This window comes from Bos taurus, chromosome 7 (genome assembly GCF_002263795.3).
Source record: "Bos taurus isolate L1 Dominette 01449 registration number 42190680 breed Hereford chromosome 7, ARS-UCD2.0, whole genome shotgun sequence".
NCBI lineage: Eukaryota > Metazoa > Chordata > Mammalia > Artiodactyla > Bovidae > Bos > Bos taurus.
In genome coordinates this window covers 5,498,765-5,515,918 of record NC_037334.1, presented here as the reverse complement: position 1 = coordinate 5,515,918, position 17,154 = coordinate 5,498,765, and the positions used below count along the sequence as shown (strand labels likewise).

At 50.1% G+C, this 17,154-nt stretch overlaps 1 protein-coding gene across 5 annotated transcripts in view; it reads right to left on the bottom strand.

Annotated features, from left to right (window-relative positions):
• Nucleotides 1-17,154, bottom strand: part of UNC13A (unc-13 homolog A) — a 69,496-nt gene that overhangs the window by 13,865 nt on the left and 38,477 nt on the right. For 3 of the 5 annotated variants that reach the window (XM_024994798.2, XM_024994796.2, XM_059888509.1), the window contains 16 exons: nucleotides 16,493-16,608; nucleotides 15,058-15,221; nucleotides 14,541-14,691; nucleotides 14,163-14,231; nucleotides 13,760-13,849; nucleotides 13,396-13,530; nucleotides 11,359-11,492; nucleotides 10,118-10,203; nucleotides 9,796-9,922; nucleotides 8,926-9,022; nucleotides 8,408-8,551; nucleotides 7,496-7,579; nucleotides 6,845-6,922; nucleotides 6,529-6,617; nucleotides 5,712-5,864; nucleotides 4,428-4,551 (listed from right to left, as the gene is read on the bottom strand). In XM_024994798.2, coding sequence (XP_024850566.1) covers nucleotides 4,428-4,551; nucleotides 5,712-5,864; nucleotides 6,529-6,617; nucleotides 6,845-6,922; nucleotides 7,496-7,579; nucleotides 8,408-8,551; nucleotides 8,926-9,022; nucleotides 9,796-9,922; nucleotides 10,118-10,203; nucleotides 11,359-11,492; nucleotides 13,396-13,530; nucleotides 13,760-13,849; nucleotides 14,163-14,231; nucleotides 14,541-14,691; nucleotides 15,058-15,221; nucleotides 16,493-16,608 — 1,841 coding nt within the window. Of the gene's footprint in view, nucleotides 1-743; nucleotides 774-1,895; nucleotides 1,935-3,496; nucleotides 3,503-4,427; nucleotides 4,552-5,711; nucleotides 5,865-6,528; nucleotides 6,618-6,844; nucleotides 6,923-7,495; nucleotides 7,580-8,407; nucleotides 8,552-8,925; nucleotides 9,023-9,795; nucleotides 9,923-10,117; nucleotides 10,204-11,358; nucleotides 11,493-13,395; nucleotides 13,531-13,759; nucleotides 13,850-14,162; nucleotides 14,232-14,540; nucleotides 14,692-15,057; nucleotides 15,222-16,492; nucleotides 16,609-17,154 lie in introns of all 5 variants that reach the window. The other 2 variants (XM_024994792.2, XM_059888508.1) reach the window with 2 other exon arrangements.

Genomic DNA, 17,154 nt, shown 5'->3' with positions numbered 1-17,154 from the left:
GGAAATCCTATTCCATTTGTGGCTTAGCTGGGACTAAACATGTCTTTGTTCAGTGTTCACAGTTATTACTACTCGGTATCAAGGTCATGGGCAGCGCTAGGGGAGACGGGGCCCTGGCCTGGAAGCTATATATCCTGCCCCTCAGCCCCCATCATGATGCTGAGTGAACTGAGACATGTCTCAAGCCCTCTCTGGGCCTCAGTTTCCTCCCCTGGCCGCTAGGGGCACCTACACTAGCTTAGGGAATGGTGGGGGGTGGGGCTGAGTACCATTGAGGTTACGAGCCCTGAATTACTGGTCCTGGGGTGGCCTGGGAGACCTGGGCAAGGCTAAGCAGGGAGGAGGGCCATTTTCAGCTGGAATATTTGGAATCACACTGATGCTTTTCCAAGCTGGCCAGTGGGGTCCGGTCACCCTGCCACTAGTGGTATTAGCATTATCATCCTGGCTGTAGCTACTCTTCTTAGTCCTTGTCTGTGGTCCCCGAGGCTGTCACAAGGCACAGTTACTCCCGAGCCCAGCCTGGGCCTCGGTTTCCCCTGCCACACCCTCCTCCCCACTTGCCACCCGCCCCTGCCACCCCTCACGAGCAAGCCAGACAGACAGAGGAAGAAGAGACCGACAGACAGGGTCACAGTACACCCCCAGACGGCACGGATCACAGAAGTGGAAAGAGGCGTGGGTGGGGTGCGGGGGAAGGGGTGAGGGTGGGAGCCAGACAGACAGTGAGAGGCCGGTCTTACATCTGAGTGGCTTGGCAATTTCACCCTGCCCTGTGGAGAGAATCAGGTGAGGGTCAGAGTTTGGGTTGCTGCTGAGAAGATATTCAGTGGGGCTTTCCTGTCCCCCTCAACACACAGCCCACAAGCTCCCTCCCAGGTTCTGGGTCCAATGCTGGACCCCCTCCCCAGCTAGGCACCTCCCTTCCCCTGGTGGGGATTCGGGGTCAGACTCTGAACTGCCAGGAGACTAGAGTCAGCCCATCACCTGGGACAGGTATCCAATCCCACAGTCAGCCTGCCCCAAGATTGGGTGCCTTGGGGAGGCGGGGAAGAGAGAGACAGAGCTTGCGGTCTCTCCTTCCTCAACTCCCAAGACCTCACCCCAGCAGGCCTGACTCTAAAGAGACATACTAACACAAGTATCACAAGTTCACACAATACACAGACACACACCCAGGCATATCCACGGGTATGCAGAACGTTTACGCACACACACACCTGGATCGACATACAAAGACACACACACATGCAAAAGAACTCAGGAGCTAAAATACATGTACTACTAAACACCTGCCACATGTACACAATTACACACATAAACCCACACTCTCCACCCTGACAGGGATGCACATACATGCATAGAGTGCCTGAACATACTGAACACATATGCCCTCCAAAGGGCTGGATGGGTGAGTTGGAAGCCCTACAACCTCTGTTCATGAAGTGGAGACACACCTTGCGTGCACAGAGGCACGATAGCTCCTATATGAGTGCACAGCAAGGGTAACTGTTCATGTATTACCACAGCTCCCATCTCCTTACAACAAACATCCATTAAAATGAACAAAACATGTCTCAGTTCAGGGCAGTCCAGTGTCTGGGCCCTTCTAAAGGCAAAAGAATTTCAGCTGAGCCCAGGACTGGGATTAGCCCTTTGGGCACTGTTGTGAGAGGACAGGGGCTGTGTGTGCACAAACACACATGCTCCAAGCTATGTCCCTGGGGATCCACTTTGTTTCTGATTCCTGGTTTTGTGGGACTCGGTTAGGGCACCCACCTCCTACCCATGAAACCCCCAGCTGACCTCCCTGCCCATGCAAGTGGACACACACACATACACACACACCCACACAGCAGAGTTTGGGGCCTCAGCACAGGCGAGGCCCTCATTACCTTTTCTAATCCCTTGCCATGTTTTCTCAAGAGGGTGCCCTGCAGAGACAATGTCACAGGGTGATCAACCTAGCAAGCTGTGTGGGGTGGGAACCCAGGGTGAGAAAACACACTCATGGGGATAGGAAGTAAAGGGCATCTTCACTGCACAGTGGGCTGGAGACAGTTGCTGGGGGGAATAATGTGTGTGCCTTAATGACTGACTTAAAAGGTGTGAGAGCCAGAGAGGCAGGAAAGAGAGAGAGAAGGAGAAATAGAAATTCAGAGCCAGAGAAAGAGAAGTCACTGCCAAAATATAATCCATTTATATTTACTGTATATATGAGGCTGTTGGTTTTTGAGTCAACAGGAAAGTAAATGGGCTCCATGTTCAGACAGACCTGAATTTGAATCCTGGCATATATTTACTATGTGGTTTTGACCAGGTGACTCTTCCTCTCTGAGCCTCAACTTTCCTCATCTGTAAAATGGAAATAATAATATCTATCTCACTCAAACGCGTGTCATGAAGGCGAGCTGAAACAATAGCCGTGAGGTCTGGAATACAGGAAATCCTCAGCAAATGTATATTCCCTTAGCTCTCTACCCACAGACGCACTGTCTGTAGCTGAATAGGTTGCCACCGCGTGGTTACAGTCAGACTGCAGCCACAAGAAGTGAGATGAGCCCGAGCAAGTTTTCGACAAAACTTGAATTTTATAACAGCCTTGTCTTGCCCAAAAAGAGGACTCCAGAGTGGTTCTAACTGATCTCTGCCCTTTTGTGTGTCTACACCCAACCACCACCACCAATAATATTAGCTCTAACTTAGCGAGCACTGCCTTAGTCAGTCACTGAGCACTTGAACACATCATCCTACTTGGTTCTGAAAACAACACTCAGAGAGCTGCTACAATTAACCTCTTTTTTTCCGCCCCAGACAAGGAAATGGAGTTTGGGAGGTGAAGTGACTTCCCAAGGTCACAGAGAAAACGGCTGGGCTGAGATTTGATGCCAAGTCTGCCTGACACCAAGGAGTCACAACATTGTCCCCACCTGGGTGCCTGTCTGGGATTCCTGTGTGTTAGCATGTGTGGTGGGAGTCGGGTGGGCAGGGGTGATGGGCGGTCTGCCTGATCCGATAGCTTTGGGAACCGGGGTGGTGAAGGTGTAGTTCGTACGGTTACTAACAGTTCAGAGTGGAAAAGGGAGGTCAGAGAAGTTCCATTGACTTTGAACATCCTTTAAGCTTCAGGGAGAGACCCAGATATCCTGGTGGCGTCTCAGCATGGCAGTAAGGGTGAATTCTAACTAAATCACGTCAGCAGAGTGAAGGTGGTGGACCCGGGTTTCGGGTTTCGGAAGGCGGAAGGCCCCTCCTCCGTACTTCTAATTGGGCGGGGTGGGGCGTGGCCTCCCTCCCTCCCGGCCCCGCCCCTCCCCATGCCCCGCCCCAGACAGACACAGGCACATCTAGGCGGAAGGTGGGACAGTGGGTGGGGGGCCAGTAGGTGAGGAGGGGGCGCTGGGCGGGGGCGGGGGGGAGGGTGCAGCCACGCGGTGGGCCGAGTCCAGACACAGAGCGGACGGACAGACAGACGGACAGAGGGGCCTCTACTTACGATCATCTGTCAGCCGTGATGGGGGCGGGGCGGTGGGGGAGGGGGGAATAAGTCACCATGAGTCTCCCGGAAAAGCCAGGGAGGGGGCGGAGACGGCACCAAAGGGCGGACCCCGTGTCCCAGCCCAGCCCAGTCCAGGGGAGGAGCGGGCCGGCGGACAGCTGGAGGTCTCCAGCATCCCCCACCATCCCTGCCTCTCGGTTGCCCCCGCCGCCCCTCCCACGCCTCCCTCATCCACCCAGAAACTTCCTCCCACTCTATGCTGTGCCTTTAACTACATGCCCTCACTGTCCTTAGGCCCCGACACCTCCCCAGGGAAGCCACATCCAGCCACACCCCTCTGAAGATGACACAATCCCTCACCCCTACCCAGCAGCCTGACTCTGCAGATCATTATCCCTGGGCTGTGACCAGAAGAGTCCCAGGGGCACGGTCCTGGTCTCCAGATGACCACGGACTTCTGCTTGACATCTGTTAACTTCCGAGCTCTCTATAACCTCTGGTTGACCTCCTGGAACTCTGTTTTATTGGCCTCTGAGCTTTGAAACCTGGGTATCTCCTTTACTTGCCTCTTGATTGACCTCCACAGCCCCCTGATGAACCCACTGACCTCTATAACCTCTGTGACCCATGGATGGCCTTGATGCCCAAGCTGATCTATTTTCTGGGTAATCTCTGACCTTTAAATAATCACTTGTTCCTCCTATGACCCCTATATCCCCTAGATGTCTCTTTACTTGACCTCTTTGACCCTTAAATAACTGACCCGAGTGACCTTTTGACCCTTTTATGACTTTTCACCCATGTGTGACCTCTCAAATGGCCCTTGTGCCTGGATGACCTCTAAGCCCCAGTGCCTTTGACATCAAGCTCTCTGGGCTCTCACAGAGGAGTGGCCCAGGTGTTCCCTCTGGGCCCCTGCAGGCCTCACCGTCTGGTCAGTGAGGGGTGGCAGGACGATGGTCTTCTCCATGGTGTTCATGACCAGCTTCCATAACTCCTTCAGCACCCGCTTCAGCACCGTCTTCTCACAGATTTTGGCAAAGAGAGTCAGGCTGGGGGCAAGGGATAGGTCTGAGAAAGGGCCCAGATGGTCCCAACCTGAGGAACCCCTTCCCCTCACTACATGGGCAAGGTGGGAAGGCATGCCATGGACATGCAAGAGGGTCCAGAGCCTGTACACAGACCCCAGGTGGTCTGATGGGGCTACAGTGTGTGACGCACAGGGGGAAGAGTGAACGGCAGCTGGAGAGATCAGCAGGAGCGGGACTGGGAAGGAGCCTCAAAATCTAGGAGGAAGGCCTGGGCCTTAGCATGAGGGCAATGGGGGAGCTGTGGAGTGTTCAAGAGAGAGAGCCAGATTTTTCTATTTGAACGAATAGAGTGGGGGATGAACTAGAATAGGAAGGTTGGAGACGGGCTATGCGGGGGCTGGGGCCATGCTCAGGAGAAGAAGGGAATGCTAGGGAAGGGGACAACCTTGAGAGGGAAAACGACAGAGTTCATAACTGGCTATATGGGGTTGACAGAGGGTAATCTGTCATGATCCTTCCAACAACTTAGCTACCCTCCACCAAATCATCCTTCCCCCAACCCTAATGCTTCCTCTATCATTTTTTGAAAAAAATGAAGTGAAAGTGAACTGACTCAATAGACGTGAATTTGTGCAAACTCTGGGAGATGGTAAAGGACAGGGAGGCCTGGCATGCTGCAGTCCATGAGGTCGCGAAGAGTTGGACATGACTTAGTGACTGAACAACAGCAACCATCACTTTTCCCTACCTCCCTTCTTTCCTTTCTTCCATCCTCCCACCCATACATCCATATACCTATCCTCCAAACAGTTATTCATCCATCCAAATATTTACCCAACTCTCCATCCATTTATCCATCTGTCCATCCATCCTTTTATCCATATACTCTCCATATAGCTTTCTAAGCATTTTTCTTTCAATCCACTCATCCATCCACCCATCCATCCCTCATGGCTTTCACCATCCATTCATTCATACAAATATTGACCCACTGATCCTTCCAATCATTATCCCACCCATCTTTCCATCTCTTCATGCCTCTGCTCACCCGCCCATCCAAACCATTCAACCACCACCCAGAAAGCATACCCTGACTATCCTCTCCAGGCCAGCCCCAAGGTTACTGAGGCCCCACCCGAGGAGCCCTCCCTTGTGGACCCTGGCCACCCAGCCTGGCTCACTTGCTATCCAGCAGGTCCATGATGGGTTGTAGCACATTGTCAGCGTCCTGGGCCACGCTGCTGCAGGCACTGGCTGGCACATTGCCTGTGCCTTTCACCTGGCTAAGGATGTCACCCATCTGCTTGACACAGTCTTCAATGTGTGGCTGGAAGCTGGGGACACAGAGAGGAGGACCTCAGATTAGACTTCCTGGCCTCTGGAAGAAGGGCAGGATGAGGCTGATCTGTGGATCTTTTATCACCAGCATCAGAGAGCCATGGCATATAACAGGAGTGGGGTTTAATAGCAGAATTGGGCATCAGGCTAAGATATTTACTTGGGTTGTCTATTTCATCACATGGTCCTACTCAGGTACTACTGTTAATCATCTTTACCATCTGAGCTTCCCTGGTGGCTCAGACAGTAAAGAATCTGCTCGCAACTCAGGAGACCTGAGTTCAATCCCTTGGTCAGGAAGAGCCCCTAGTGAAGGGAATGGCAACCCACTCCAGTATTCCTGCCTGGAGAATTCCGTGGACAGAGGAGCCTGGCGGGCTACAGTCCATGGGGTCACAAAGAGTCGAACACGACTGAGTGATCAACACTTTCACATTGTTATCATCATCCCCACTTTATAGATGGTTAAACTAACATTCAGAGAAGTTAAACAACTCACCCAAGGCCACACAGTAGTAAGCAGGGAATCTAGGCTTGAACTCAGCTTTGTATAGCTCCTAAGGGCCTGAGGTCTTCGCCACTACATCTGCTGAGTCTCCAGATGCCCCAGGCTGGGGACTGTCCCCTCCCTTCTGCTCCCAGCTCTGGAGATGCCCCCACCTGGTAGCAAACACCCGGCTGAGCTCATCCAAGACGTTGTTGAGTTTCACCTGTAGCTCCTTCAAGATGTCACTAGCCTCGGCATCCAGCTGAGGAGCGAGAAGGAACATCAGGTCAGGCTCATAGGGCATCCGCATGGATGGGGCATTTTCCCATCCAATTCAGGGGAAAGGAGCTGGAGAGGAAACTGAGGCTCAGACAGTTAAGCTGCTTGCTTGGGTCTGATGAAGTCGCTGAGCTGGAATTCATCAGGTACGAGTTCTGGGGCCTGTGGGGACATGGGGATGATAGTGACCCTGCCCAGACCCTGGCTCACCTCCTTCCCTCCCATGGCTTCGAACATCTTCTCCAGCTGAACTCTCAGCTGCTGAGTGTTGTTCATGAGGATGCAGGGCTGCAGATGGGAAAAGAGGAGGGAGTCAGGGCTCAGGACCTCTCCCCAGGGCCTCCCCCCAGGGCCTCCCTGACCCTCCCACTGCCAGGGACCTCAGATGGTTACAGGGTCTGTGTCTGGAGGAAGCTGGGGTCCCATAAGGTCATCTGAGCATGGAAGACAGCATTTGGGATCAGGTCCCTGGGAGTCCTGGGGGGATCTCTAGAGATCAAGAGGGGGAAGGAGAACTTCCCCTCTGGGTAGGCTGGACCTGGTGAGTCCAGAAGGGCTGGACCTCTGGGAGTAGCAGAAAGGGGCGTTTCTGTCACACACCAGTATTCTTCTACATGGGCTCAAAACTTTGTAAGCTCACATACATACTCCCTAAGGACTTCATTCACAACAACCAGACGATGACACATTGAAGACATGTCCCCTCACCTGTAGATCCCCCTGGACTCATACAGCCAGACACAGAGACACGCACACACAGTTGGACATACATGCAGACACAGGTATCAGAGCCCAGGGAAGGATGCTCTGGGGGTACAAAATGGGCTTGGGGGAAAGAGGACAGGGACCCCCGCAGGTCACCACTTTCTCCTTCTCCTTGGAGCAGTAGGAAGCGAAGTCCTTGGAGATGATGTCTGCATACTGGAGGAGCACATTACTGATGGTCTGGAGGGGACACAGAGGGTGGGTGAGACAAGGGGCTGGGCTTGGTGGGCCCAGCAAGAACCGTTAGTGAGATCAGGGATGAACCTGAACCCCTACCAGCACCTACGATGGACCACCGGGCTGGGCAAGTTCTCCACCCAGAATGTCCATCATGACGAAGGGGAGACACCACCAATGAAGATGATAGTTTCACACAGACATAGCTCCTCTTCAGAGCAACCCAGCAGTCATATTAACCTAACCCCAAGCATAAGCATAACTCAGTCCCAAATTGAATCCCAATTCCTATCTACAATCCTCAACTTTACCCCAGGTTAAAGTCAATTCAGCTGAACTGCAACCCCAGGTCAATGGCCCCAACCTTCAAACTCACCTCAATACCTGCTCACATTCTATATAAATCCCAATACTCACTCCAAACTCAATGTCTGATTGAGTCCCAGTCCTAATAGTAACCCAAAAACTAACCCAAATCTCAATCTCACCCCTAACCCTGACCCCAGGTCCAAATTCAACTCCAACTTTAACTATGACCCTGACCTTAACCCCAACCTCAAACTCTCAACCCAAACCCTGATCCCAACTTCAACTCCAATCTCAATGACCTCAACCCTAACCTCAACCCAACCTCCAACCTCGAATCCCAACCCCAAACTCCAACCACGACTCCAATGTCTATGGCATGACCAATCCCAACACTGGCATCAACCCCTACCTTAACACCAGTGATATCAACAACCCCAACCTTGACCTCAATCCCACCTCAACACCAACCCCGACTTTGACCCTATTCCATCCCCCACCTGGACCCCATCCACACCCCCAAACCTTGGCAAAGCGCCTCATGTAGTGCCCCACAATCTGGGGGTCAGGACACTCGAGTTTCTTGATGATCTCAAAGCTCTGATTGAGCTGGGAGAAGACATCCACCACAGAGCAGGAGAACAGGGCATGCTCTGAAGTCTGCTGGAACTGCATTGGAATGGAGGATGAAGAGAGGAGAGAGGTCAGAGCCAGATAGTCCCCACAGTCCAACCCTCCTGCTTTACAGGGAGAACCAGAATGCCCTGGGATGACAGTGAGATGGATAGTGGGCAAGGTGAACTCAGAGCCAAGCCTCAGAGGTGGATGCAGGGGGATGGGTCAGGCTTGATAAACTCTCATTCATTTGATAGAGGAACAAAAGACCCATCAACACTGTGAACAAGACAAAGATGGACATGTTTTCCAGAGACTGGTCTCATCCCAAGGGCAGTTTTGACCCCAGATTGGATCTCAATGGACCCCAGAAGTAGTGAGGCCACTGCGGGCAGACTGGAAGCTTGGTGGTGGATCAGTTTTCTTACCCCATCCTTCTTGTCTCTCTCCAGGGCTCCATGCAAGAAATCTCGGGACACTTCCTCATTCTCGTCCAGCCACTGGATGACAAAGGGCTCAAACCACCTGGAATGGACAGCCAAGATGGGGCCCTACCATCTCTTGTCTCCCTAATCCTCTGCTCAGACTCACCTATGGCCTGGGTGGCCACTCCCCAGCTCCCCTCCTACCTCACCCTTGAAATGGACTGAATGACCATTGTCGGAGCAAGGCCCAGACATGTGGGATCCTGGTGGATAAACTGCCTTTGGGCAAGTGGGTTTATTCTCTGAGATCCTGATATAGCACACAGTAGGTCCTGGTAAATGGTGACCATCCCACTTTCCAACAGAGCCCAAGAGTCAGACGTCCCGAGTTCAAATCCTGGCTCTGTCACTAATTGGACATCATCTTGGGCAAATCCTTCAGTATTTTATCCTCTATTTTTCAATCCACAAAGTAGAAATGACAATACTCCTATCTCATAGAATTGGCAAAAGGATTAAAGGAGAAAGAACAAGTGGGACTGCTCAGCATGGTTCCTGGATCTTCTGATCATTAACTATCTGGCTAGAGAAGTCCATAGTTCAAAAGCTGAGAATGGAGAACACTGGGATTGTACCTCACTTGTGCCCCCCCTGATGCCCAGGAAGCTCTGAGGAGGTCAACTCTCCTGCCCGGGACCTCAGTCTAGCTGTCTGATGCCCAGGGAACTCTGAGGACGTCAACTCTCCCGCCCGGGACCTCAGTCTAGCTGTCTGACGCCCAGGGAACTCTGAGGACGTCAACTCTCCCATATGGGACTTCAGTCTAGCTGTCAGCACTACAGTTCTGGCTTGGGCTCAGGACAGGGGACTTACGCAGGATACTCAGGCACTCGGTCCTTAAAGGCAGGCAGCTCAGCCACATACTCATTGTAGAGCCATTTGACCTTGAAGTGGAGGTTCATGTAGTCGGCACTCTTGCACAGGCGATGCTTATCATGCTCTGGTGGGGAAAGCAAGGGGGCAACTTAGCCGGAGGTGTCTACCTCTCTCTGCTTTGGCAGTGCCCACTCTGGCCATCACTGAGGTCTGACCTCCAATATGAGGGACCAGGGGAACTCACAACCTTAGTAGGGACACTGAGGCAAAGCTAACCGCTGTTTCCAGGCTGGGAGATGTAGGGGTTGGGGTCACTCACCCTCCATTGCATACTTCATATCCTGGGCAAACAGATTCCACATCACTTCAGCGCTGATTTTACCCACGTTCAACTCCTGGGGAAACCTAGTGAAGGTCATAAAGTATGAAACCTTGGCGGACAGAAGCAGATCGGCTGCTTTGGCCTTCCCAGTCCTAGAGGGTAGTGTGGGACAGGCAAGGGGTCTGGATTCAAGTTCATTCATAGCCACTGACTTGCTAAGTGACTCTGCACTGAGGTCTGCTTCTCTCTGAGCCTCCACCTACCCATCCCTCCATTCATTCGTTACCCCACTCATCCATCTGTCTACCCATCCATTCACCCACCCATCTGTCTAGTCACCCATCCTCCCATCTCACCACCCATCTATTCCTGCATCCATTCCTTTACTCACCCAACCATCTGTCCACCAATCTATTCATCCATCCACCTATTAATCCATCTGTTTATCCATCCAGCCATCTGTCTGTCCATCCATCTATTCATTCACCCATCCATTCATCCACCTGTGTATATATCCATCTATTCATCTATCCATCTCCATTCACCTGTCCATATATCCCTTCATCTGTCCACCCTTTGGTCCATTCATCCAAAATCCCTGATCTTAACTTAATATTTAAGTAACCAAGAGATGCTGGCACTCCAGAGTCAGGAGCCCTTCTAGCATTCACCTCAGGGAGCAAGAAAACACAATAGCTCACTCAGTTAACACAGATGAAAATTCTACAGACATGTAAAGCCACAAACCAAAACTGTGCGCACATTCATACATAATTACCCAATTCACATCACATATTAAAGTACACAACTGTACACAAATAACAATTAAACCCACAGACCGCAACGATACAGAAAATTACATTCACACATGTAAGAGATAATGCAATGTACATGCAAAAGATTTAGCAGAGTATCTAACACACAGGGAATACTCGAGCAACACTATTGTTATTTATGAACCTACAGACACATAAAATTATACATATATAGGTACACACTGTTACACACATCAACGCATAGAAAATACATGTCTGACTAGACCAGTGGTTGTGTATATACGCACAATTCCGTTTGCAAATTATGCTGTATTTCATCCATGCACAACCACATGCACAGCTGCCCCCATATACACATTTCGTATATAATTAGATAGGGTTGCCTTTACACACAAGACACAAAATTGTGACACACATTCATGATGACCTCCAGATAATTAATTACACAGACACAGAACTCACTGGTTGAGGCAGGGAGTGTACGAATTTTTGTCTTCCTCAATGATGGACACTATGAGAGTGATCAGCTTGGACCAGAAGTCGAGGTTCTTGATGCTGGGGCCTTGTTCCTCTGGGGGAACTTCCCCCTTCTTGGCCTGGAAAGAACAATGGGGATGTTGGTCACAAAGGGTTCAGGGGTAGGGAGCTCAGACAGTTCATTATTGAGGGGCAGGAGGTTAGGGAGGAAGGGCCCAACTAACATGTGTATGATTCAGGTGGGAGGTCTTCTTGAAAAAGGAATTAAACTCATGTAAACTGACCTCAATGGACATGAGTTTGAGCAAACTCTGGAAGACAGTGGAGGACGGGGAAGCCTGGCATGCAGCAGTCCATGGGGTCAAAAAGAGTCAAACACGACTTAGCGACTGAACAGCAACAACAAAACAGGCCTCAAGAGAGCTCATGTCCACACAGCTCACGAAGCTTAATTAGACTCATAAGAATAAGTGGAACTGAATTTAGTTGAACAAACTCAAGCCCACTAAACCAAACAGAATCGAAATAAATGCAAATCAGGACTACTTAGGTTAACAGATGGCACTTCTCAGAGTTAATTCAGTGGAACAGGGCCAGTTACACTGAATGAATAGAATTAAACTTAACAGGATTGAATTAAACTCAGATGAATCCAATTGGATTGAACCTAACCAATGTGCCCAAGATCAACATCAATCTAAATCAAAATAATGGAAATATACCAACTTGAACTCAATCCAACCTAAAGTAATCTAATTCAATTCAACCCAAGTCAACCCAATCCAACTTCACCTGCTTAGCCTAACATACTCAGGCCAACTCAATCCAACTTTGGTCAATCAATGGAAACGAGAAAATATTGGTAGATAAACTCAACTGAAATAAGTCCGACTCAACTGAACTCAACTATACCTAATCCAACAGCCAAGCTCATCCTAACTCAAGCCAATTCAACCCAGTCAAGAACAATTTCAAATAAAACTAACTGGAAATGAATAAATTTTTACTCAACTCAGTCCAACTTGGTGATGCTCACCTGATTAGCCTAGAGCAATTTTAACTTAAGTCAAGTGAATAGAAATAAACAGACCTAAACTGATTATTATATTAATAATTGAACTAAACCAAATCCAGTTTAATCTACTTCATCCCAACCCAGTTAAGAGCTACTTGATTTCAACTCAAGTCATCTGAATGTAAATGAACGGAATAAAAGAAAATTGAGCGGAATTCAGCGTCTGTGTTATCTCGTATCAGAAGCCCAAGCTGATGGAAGGGCTCAGCTCCCACAGCCTCGTGTGATTTCTCCATCCCAATGCTAATAACTCCGGTTGTAAATTTCCAATTTATACACTTTCCCCCCAGTAGACTACAAACTCCTTGAAACCTCATTGACAATCCTGGGATATTATATGTGTAAACAATGTGTTGAAAGATCTCAAATAGATAAATAAATACTCAAATAAATTGAGTTCAAGACTGAACTGAAGAAATTCAATTCAACTCAACATTTATTGAACAGGTACTCTACTGCAGGCACATTGTACTATGCCAGACTCAACTAAGTTTGTGCTCAGACACTTCAGTCATATCTGGTTCTTTGTGATCCCACAGACTGTAGCCTGCCAGGCTCCTCTGTCCATGGGATTTCCCAGGTAAGAATACTGGAGTGGTTTGCCATTTCCTCCTCCAGGGGATCTTCCCAACCCAGGGTTTGAACTTTTGACTCCTGCGGCTCCTGAATTGGCAGGCAGATTCTTTACCACTGAGCTACCTGGGAAGCCCCTAAAACCAAACTGATTGAGCTCCTACTGTGTACCAGATGCTAAGTACTTAACTATACTTTATCTAAAGCTTGCATCTCATTGAATTTCCTCCTCAGTCCTGAGGTGTGGGTTTATGACTCCATTTTACAGGGGAAGATACGGAGGTTGAGAAGAGTTAAATCACTTGGGAAGTGAGACTCAGACCAGGGTCTAGTTGGAGCCCCCTGGTCCCCTCTGCCTCATCTGGGGTTCTCACCGGGTCAGTCTGGTACTCTCGACTATAGAGTTCATGACAATTGTTGAAGATGTACTCATAAGTAGAGTTGAGGCAGGCTTTCACACAGTCCTTCACCACCTGGCTGGCTCGGGGTGGGCTCTGGAGTTCTTGTACCTGGAGGGAGGAGGAAGGGAGAAGGGTATGGTTGTGCAAAATTGGGACAGGAGGTACCTAGAAAGTGGCTACAGGTGGATCTATGTTTAAGGAAATGATGTAGCAATATGGAAGCACAGGGTCACTGAGAAAGGGCCCTGCTTTCCAGATGAAATGTTACTTGTTTAGGACCTAACAGTCCTGGAGTATCCTTCTTGGAGAGCTAATGGAACTAGGTCCCCTTACCTACCTTCATCCGAAAGAAGGTGATGCTGGTGAGAAGGTCCACAGTGGATTTGAGGTCCTGGAGTCTCTCTGGGCTGCTGGCTGGGAAGTTATTCTATGGAAGGGAGGTGGAGTTATGGAAGAAGGCTAGGGGTTAATGGGAGATCATGTTTTAGGGGAGACACAAGAGCCTCCAAGTTTCAAGAGGTGTGTTAGGGGCAATTGAGAACATCTTGAAGTATCTGGGGGTATCTTCTTGGATGTACTAAATGTGCTGAGCAGGTGCTGCCCACAAATGTGCACATGTGTTGGAAGAACACATTCCACATGTTAAGATGGGCCCTCCGATATGCATGCTTGCTGGCAGCAGTCTCCTCCAGGCACACACATGCATGTGCTGAGTGAATCGTCATACGTGCACTTCTCACCCGATACATGGAGAGGTCTATCCGCAGGGAGTTATGCAGCTGGTCCAGGAGCTTCACAAAGCGCTCTTTCTGAGGAGGCAGAGGTGGAGGAGGAGGTTGGGCGAAAGCAGGGACTTGGGGATCAAGCGCACCAGCCAAAGTTGGCTGACATATTGGCTAAGAGGTTGCTATATACTCAAACACCCCATCCACTGTTGAACTGACCCCTCATAACATCCATTTCCATTCAACACAGGGGCAAATTTAGGCTCAGAGAGGGGAACTGAATGGTGCAAAGTCACACAGCAAGTGAGGTCCAGACTGGGGATCTGGGAGTCACATGAGGTCTGACCAGCACAGGGTCAAGCTCTCCCTTATCTCTAGGCTCCTGGAACTGACCCCAAAGTTGGAGGCGGCGAAGCGGTCAGAGGCAGACACGTTGGTGGAGGCGGTGGTGTGAGCATAATAGGCGTTGATGTTGGCAAGCAGGGTGCTCATGACGGCAGGCACCCCAGGACACATGTACTTGGACGAGAGGCAGGCAAAGTGGCTGGTAGGAGGGAATGGGAAGCACTGGGCCTGGTGTCCAGACCCCAGAATGCCTCCAAGACAGCCCCCAACCTCGCAAACCATCCCCTTACCCTCTGCTTGATTCTGCCCTGAGTTTCTGTCTCTTCTCTGAACTGCCCTATCTCTGCCTCCATCTCCAGCTCTCATCCTTGTCACTCAGGTTCCCACCAATGACACTTCCCTAGCCTCCAGGAAAATTACAGAACCCCGACCACACTCATCTTCTCCCTGGATTTCCCTCCCAAGAGCCCCTTCCACCCCAGACCTGCCAGTGGCCTCTTAGTAACCATCCCTCCACCCCGCCACGTTTCCTGCACCTCACGTCCACCTCAGTCTGCAGCCTTACGTCATGGCTTGGTAGATGGACTCGACGCCGTAGCGCATGGCAAATTCATCTACAATCTCCTGGGCTGTCTCATCATAGTAAACTTTCCAGGCGTCATCACCCTTGGCATCTGGGATCTTCACGACCCCATTGTTCTGCACGTCTGTCACGAAGTGGAACAGGTTCTGCCACCACAAGGGAGAAGGTGTCATCGAGAGTATAAGGGGACACAAAGGGTCAGGGATCCCAGGTAGACGGCAACTTACCTCATTCACCGATCTGTTTACTCACTAATTCATTCATCCACCACCCACCCATCCATCCAACTACCCCAAATTTCAGTTATCCCTCATCCATCCTTCCAACAGTTCAACTACACACCCATCCATCTGTACGTCTGTCCATCCAGCCACCTACCCACCCGTCCATCTTGCTATCCATCTATTCATTTACCCATCAATACAACGACCCCAAAACCCACCTGTTCACATATCCACTCTTTCAATAATTCAACTGCACATCCATCCATCCCATACATTTACCCACAACTTCACTGTCCATCCAATAATTCATCCTTCTACCCATCAACCATCAATCCACCCATCTATCACTCACCTGTCTGTGCACCTACACATCCACCCACCTACCTTAAAACTCTCCCATCCACACACCTATGCTTCCAGTAGTTGAACCACACATCCATCCACCCACCCTTCCTTCCATTCATTCATCTATCCACTCACCTACCTACCCACCATTCCAACAACCCCCAAATTCACCTCTATACTCAAACTTTCCTCTAATTCAACCACACATCCTTCTATCCCATCTAACTACCCACAGCTTAATCTCTCCATTTAATAATTTATCAACCCATTCAACCATCTATCCCATCTATCCACCCATCAATTTATTTATCCATCCATCTTTCCATCCATCATCCATCTGTCCATCCATCTACTCACCCATCTATCTATCCAACTATCTCCAATTCACCAATTCAACTCATCTGTACTTCCAACAATTCAACCACACATCCATCCACCCATCCTTTCATCTTTTCACACACTTTTTATCCACTCAGCACTCCTTCATCCATTCAATCAACAAACTGAGTTCTCTCCAGGAACCCCCAGGCAGTTAGAAGAGACAAACCTTGGCACAAAGAACCTAACTGTGAGTGTTCAGGGCTGAGACAGATGGAAGACCTGGAGTTTGCTGGTGGGGGTCCATTCCCCTTCCCAGAGGAGAGGGGCCTGAAGATGGAACTTGATTGATGGGGAGGAGTTTTCGGAGCAGAAAGAATGGCATGGGGGACAGTCTTAGAGGCCCAGAGGAGTGTGGGTGGTGTGGTCAGAAAGAGGAAGAAGCAGCTGGGGCAGGTAGGAGTGGTGAGCGGAGGGAACGTGGGGGATGAAGGTGGACTCCAAAGGCAAGGTGGAGCAGCGGGCCTCACCTCGTGCAAACAGGTGTACTGGACGTGGTATGGAGCCACCTTCTCTTCACCTTTGATCTCCACACTGATGTGCAGCCGGATGGCACCTGACACAGCAGATTTGTCAGTCCGCTTGTCTGCAGAGCAGAAATGATGGCAGTGTCGGAACTATAGCCCCAGGCTATTTTCACATATGCCTAACTACAGGCCTCCCAGACTCCTTGATGAGACCTAGGAGTTTCTCCTTAGATTGGCTCCCTAGACTTGTGTCTCTCCCATTAGACTAGAATTCTTAAGCCCTGTGTCTGCCTTCTAACTAGGATCCCAGATCTTGCTTCCTCTCCCAGATTAAATGCCTTGGTCTGCATCTCCTTCTTTATACTCAGAGCCTTGCTTCTTCCTGAGGCTGAGCTCTCAGACTCTGTCTTCCTCATAAGATCAAGCTCCCCAGAATCTACTTATCCTCTTAGACAGGATTCCTGGATCTGTGCCTCTTTCCTCAGACTACTGTCTTCAGGTCTTGCTTCCTGGCTCCCCCATCAGAATGGGAGATCTAGATTTCCTCTAACCAAACTAAGAAGTTCCAAGACTCTGCTCACCCCTCTCAGACTGGGGTTCTTCCTCTGCCCTTGGTTTGGGCTCACAGATCCTACTCATCTTCCTAGAGTTCTTGGGTTTATGGC